This window comes from Rhizophagus irregularis, chromosome 5, assembly GCF_026210795.1.
Source record: "Rhizophagus irregularis chromosome 5, complete sequence".
Lineage (NCBI taxonomy): Eukaryota > Fungi > Glomeromycota > Glomeromycetes > Glomerales > Glomeraceae > Rhizophagus > Rhizophagus irregularis.
In genome coordinates this window covers 309,234-315,001 of record NC_089433.1, presented here as the reverse complement: position 1 = coordinate 315,001, position 5,768 = coordinate 309,234, and the positions used below count along the sequence as shown (strand labels likewise).

Sequence of the window (5,768 nt, the reverse complement as noted above, 5' to 3'; positions counted from 1 at the left end):
CTTTTATTATTATTTAAATTTATTGATGATATAGACAATTACTATAATAAACATGAGTTTTGATTAAAAGATTTTGAAATTTTATTTTACTATGAATTTATATGGATTTGTTATTCCAAATTCTTTGATTATTTGATAGTAACTTTCTTTTTTTTCCAAAAACATCATTTTTAAATTTTTAAAAATGTTTCAGAAAATAATTCTTGTCTACAACAAAATGAACACTATAATAATAAAAATAAATATTTAATAAAAATGTTTAGTAAATTTTCTAGTTTAATGAAGACAATTCTCCTATATTGAAAATATCCTTATCCTTCAAAACATATGATATCATTAACTTTGAGCTTTTGGGCCATTAATTAAAGAAAATGATTATAAGCTATAATAATATAAAATAAAAAGAATCAGTTAAGGTTAATAAAAAATATGATATAAAACGCTACTTACTTTGTAAAATCAGTAATTTCCACTGTATTATTAATATTATTATCGTCATATTTCAAAAGATTTTTTGTAAAAGGATTAAGTAATCGAGATGTATAAATAGCCTGTATGTGAGTAGTTGATTCGTTCTTAAATGATAAAAGATGTTTTTTTCTGGATTCTTGTGTTTCTTTAAACTGTTCTTCAATTTCATAGTGTTGTTGTTCTTTTTTCTTAAATTTTTGATCGAGTGAATTATAAAATAATTTAATTATTTCCTTTATTTCAATAGAATTTGGTCTATTTTCTGGATTTGAATCCCAACACCTTTTCATTAAATCAATATAATATTTTGGTGTAATTAGATAATTTATTTCAGGTCTAATTCCATTACATATATTTATTACTAGAATCTCATCATGAGCACAATCAGCAAAAGGTTGTCTTCCAGTTGCTATAACATACATAATCATACCAAAGCTATATATATCTGCTGCTTGAGTATAAGGTTTTCCTTTTAATACTTCAGGAGCTACATAAGGCATAACTCCATAAATACTCATATCACTAATATCATCAATTTTCTACATAATCCCATGTCAGAAATACAAGCATTATAGTAATTATCATTCATAAATAATATGTTTCCTATATGAAAATCACGATGAACCATTTGTTTTTGATGAATTTTATTAAGACCTTCAATAATATTGGTTAATACTCTTAACCCATTAAACCAATCAAAATTTTCACGATTTCTGTTTAAATAATTATTGAAGTTTCCACCTTCTGCATATTCAAGAACAATGACATAATTTTTTGTATTTAGATTTTGAGATATTCCATATATTTTAAGAATATTTTCTATCTTTTGATTTGGATATGCTCTAACCTATTGAAATATTAATATATTAATATTATATTATATAATATGAAATATTTTAATTATAAAGAAATTCATACCTCATTTATAAATTCATCAAGAAAATTTTGTGAATTATGTAAACATTTTAAAGCAACCATTGTATTTGATTTTCTTTTCCAAGTACTGCCATCATATATTAATAAGCCATCTTCCCATATTGCTGAATATACTGTAGAAAATCCACCTTTACCTATCTTTTCAATATTGCTAAACTGATCATAAGGTATCCATTCAAATATCATATTAAATGTATTAGAGTTATGATCAATACTTAATTTCATTTCTTGAATTAAATCATTAATTTTTTGATTTTCATGATTTGTTTGACATGATGCACAGCTTTTATTATCTACTTCAAATTTGTTATTATATTTTTCACCACAGTTTTCACAATAATATCTAGGTTGAAGAACAAAAATAAAATCTTTTGTATTTGGATTTTGAGATATTCCATAACTTTCATTAATTGAATATGCAATCTGTTAAAATATATTAAAATATAAAATCTTTAATATATATAATAATTAATAATTAAAATAAATTATAAAAAATTTCATACCTTGTTCAAAAATGTGTAATTAATGTTTTGTGAATTATCCAGATATTTTAATAAAACCTTTTCATTTAATATTCTTTTATACTTCCTTCTTATTCTACTATAATATAATCGACCATCTTTCCACATTGCTGTAGCAAAGTTACCTTTTTCTATTTTTTTAATATCAATAAACTCATTGTATGGTATCCATTCAAATATTGTGTCGTCATATTTATTAATTTTTGATTGCATTTTTTGGATAAAATCGTCAATTTTTTCATTTCCACTAGTCCAGTGTGTAAAATTATTTTTTAAATAATTTATTTGGCATGTTTTGCACCATTTTTCATGACAATACTTGCCGCAATTTATACAGTAAATATCAAAAAATCTACCATTTAAAACTAAATTATAAACTTTTGTAACCGGATTTTGAGATATACCAAAGATAAGTTTAATTGCTAAATATGATTCAATCTATCAAAATAAAAAGAATTAATAGTGATTTAATATTCAATGTAGGTTAATAAAAAATTTAAATACCTCATTCAAAAATTCATCAGTAACATCTTGTGAATTATGCAAATATTTTAAACAAACTTTTTCATATGATTCACTTATTACTTTCTTTTTAATCCCATTAAAATGTAATGGATCTTTCTTCCATATTGCTATACCTTCCCCATCCACCTCTTTAATATTAATGAGCTCATTATATGGTATCCATTCAATTATTGTATCACTGTATTTATTAATTTTTAATTGTTTATTTTGAATGAATTCATCAATTTTCTCATTTCCACTAGTCCAGTTTGAAAAATTATTTTTAAAATAATTTATTTGACATGATTTACACCATTTATCATATTTACCTTCATATTTACCACCACAGTCATCACAATAAAGATCAAGATATCCAATGTTGAAAACCAAAATATAAGCCTTTGTATCTGGATTTTGAGATATTCCATAATTATACTTTTCATATGATGAACTTGATTCAACCTATCAAAATATGAAAAAAAAATTAATAATATTTTAAATTACCTTATGCAAATTCATAGAAAATTTTAATACCTCACGTAATAACTCATTAATAATATCATATGAATTATATAAATATTTTAAACAAACTTTTTCATATGACTTTCTTATCAATTTATTTTCATTATCATCAAAATGTAATAAACCTTCCTTCCATATTGCTGTAACAAATCTACCTTTCCCATCCACCTCTTTAATCTCAAAAAACTCATTGTATGGTATCCATTCAAACATTGTGTTATTATATTTATTAATTTTTAATTGCATTTTTTGAATGAATTCATCAATTTTCTTATTTCCACTAGTTCTGCTTATAAAATCAATTTTAAGATTAAATTTGCATCGAAAACACAATTTTTCACTTTTCTTTGGATGTTTATAACCACATTTAACACAATAACGTTTAAGATATTTAATGTTAAAGACCAAAATATAAACTTTTGTATCTGGATTTTGTGATATTCCTATTCCATAACTAAAATATTTTCCTAAATATGATTCGATCTATCAATAATAAAAAAAAAAATAAATAAATATTTGTATTTTAATCAATTAATAGAATTAATAGAGAAATTCAATACCTTATTTATAAGTCCGTCAGTAATATTTTGTAAGTCATATAAATATCTTAATACAACTTTGTCATATGATACTTTTATCCATTCCTTTTCGTTTATATCATAATTTAATGGACCAGTCTTATATATTGCTGTAGTTAAACAATTATCTTTTATTTCTTTAATATCAATAAACTCATTATATGGTTATCCATTCAAATAATGCACCACCTTCGAATTTTAATTGCTTTTCTTGAATGAAATTATCAATTATTTTATTCCCACTAGTCCAATTTGCAAAATTTTCTGCAATAATTTTCTTCCCAACGGTCAAATCTCCTAAATCTAAAGGTTCTTCCATTGAATATTAAAAATTTTAAAAATTTTAAAAATAGGAGGAGAAAAAATTGTGCAATACTAAATTTGGTTAACAAAGAAAATGTGGCTATTTATTATTGATTTTTTTTTTTCGGTGAACTACGAAATGTAAGGTTAGAACTTTTTTAAAAAAAGAAATGTAAATCCATATCCAGAATGTAGCATCGTATTTTTATACAAGGATATAGAAAAAAAATATTGGATCGCGTTTAACTAACCGATAATTACTTTACCGCAATCATTCAATCATTTCACAGACCAACGTTCACCGACATACATATAAAATTAAATATAAAAATTTTATAAATATTTTTATATATATCTTCATATAAAATAGGGAATTTTTTTGTTAGTAACACGTATTTCTTGAAAGTATTGCAGTGTTTTTATTAATAGTGGCCTCATAATTTTTTTTCGAATGAATTCAATAAAATATAAAATTTTGTTAATTATCCATTAATGAATTTTCTACATTTGATTTTTATTTATTAATTACTTGAAATACTTCATAATATTCTACTTTGAAATTATTTTCTGGAATTCCTATATTAGGATAACGATCTCCATCACCCCGATTAACATTAGACCAACCATTCAGGTTGCAGTGCAAATTGCCCATGGTTGGTCCATAAGTATCATGACAAAAAACAGCATACTCCCGATTATTAACATAGCTTACTTTTGAAGTAGATATATTTTTTCCATCAGTAAAATTAAAAATAAAGCTATCTCCTGTAGTTTTCCAATATGAAACTTCATCCCAATCAAGTGGATTATACCCTCCAATTATTTGTGTAGAATCTTTAATTTTTGCTACCCAAATAGTAGCTCCTTTATTGTCACAATTTATATGAAAAGTTTTAGTGTCAGTTCCATCCCGATCTGAACGATATAATAATTTCAAATCATATGGAATATTTTTCATATTATAATGTGAAGAATTTTTTCTCTCAACCCATGAAGCAAAAATAGGAATATGTTTTGATTCAATCAAGGTTGAATCAAGATGATACTTTAAATTTGGTTTTCTTGAAGGTGGTAAATTAGTTTTAGGTTTTATGTTAGGAACAATGTGGTATTCCAAAAGATCATGAATTAAATCTTGCGGTAAGACGTCTTTGTAGCAATAAACTTTGTAAAAGAAATCTGCAGGTTCAATATCATAAAATCGAATTAAAGGAATAAATCTGTATAATTCTCTTTCAACTCTAATAATATCTTCTTTACTCCATTTTGTTGAATCAACCTTAATATTTTGTTGAGCAAAACACCATTTTAATAAATTCTCCCAAATTTCAATTTCATCCATATATAAGTCATCTCTTTTTAGTAATAATTCTAATAAAGGAGCTTTTAAATTAATAAATTTATCAGAGCTGAATAAAATTTTAGGTTCTTCACAAATTTTTTCAAGACAAAAATTCCATAAATCCGTAAATGTTTCATGTTGATAAATTGTTTCAAGAATTCCAGTTGGATTTTGTTGTAAAAATTCAGTTTTATGTTCAATCAAAAATTCTTGAATGTGGGAAACTAACGAATTGATATTTAGCTCATCCACAGCTATCAACAACTCCAATACATCAGGACCTTGTAAATTCTTTAATTCAATATTTCCACAATAAATGAACCTAATAAATATAACAATTAGAAAGATTTGAATCATGAGAATAAAAAAAATTTATCATAAATTATTAAAATTATTATCATACCTAAGAATAATATTAAATAATTGAGGTGAAATATTTGGTTTTTTAAAAATAAATTTTCCATCTCTTTTCTCAGCCCATTCATTAGAAAATGCAGAACGGAAATATTGAGACCTAATACACAAAATATTTGAATGAGCATGAATTTCCTTCGAATTTTGTCCTTCTCCAGCATGAATAATAACATCATA

General features: G+C 23.9%; 1 protein-coding gene across 1 annotated transcript; it reads right to left on the bottom strand.

Moving 5' to 3' along the window:
- Positions 1 to 375: 375 nt before the first annotated feature.
- On the bottom strand, positions 376 to 3,851 carry OCT59_024643 (uncharacterized protein; the record flags this gene model as incomplete). The annotated part of the gene is made up of 12 exons (XM_066132971.1): positions 376 to 382; positions 451 to 753; positions 892 to 1,010; positions 1,097 to 1,318; positions 1,390 to 1,830; positions 1,911 to 2,059; positions 2,285 to 2,366; positions 2,433 to 2,581; positions 2,762 to 2,894; positions 2,967 to 3,437; positions 3,515 to 3,642; positions 3,722 to 3,851. The coding sequence occupies 12 exons, from the start codon at positions 3,849 to 3,851 to the stop codon at positions 376 to 378; spliced, it is 2,334 nt and encodes a 777-aa protein (XP_065991574.1).
- Between the last annotated feature and the right edge of the window lie 1,917 nt (positions 3,852 to 5,768).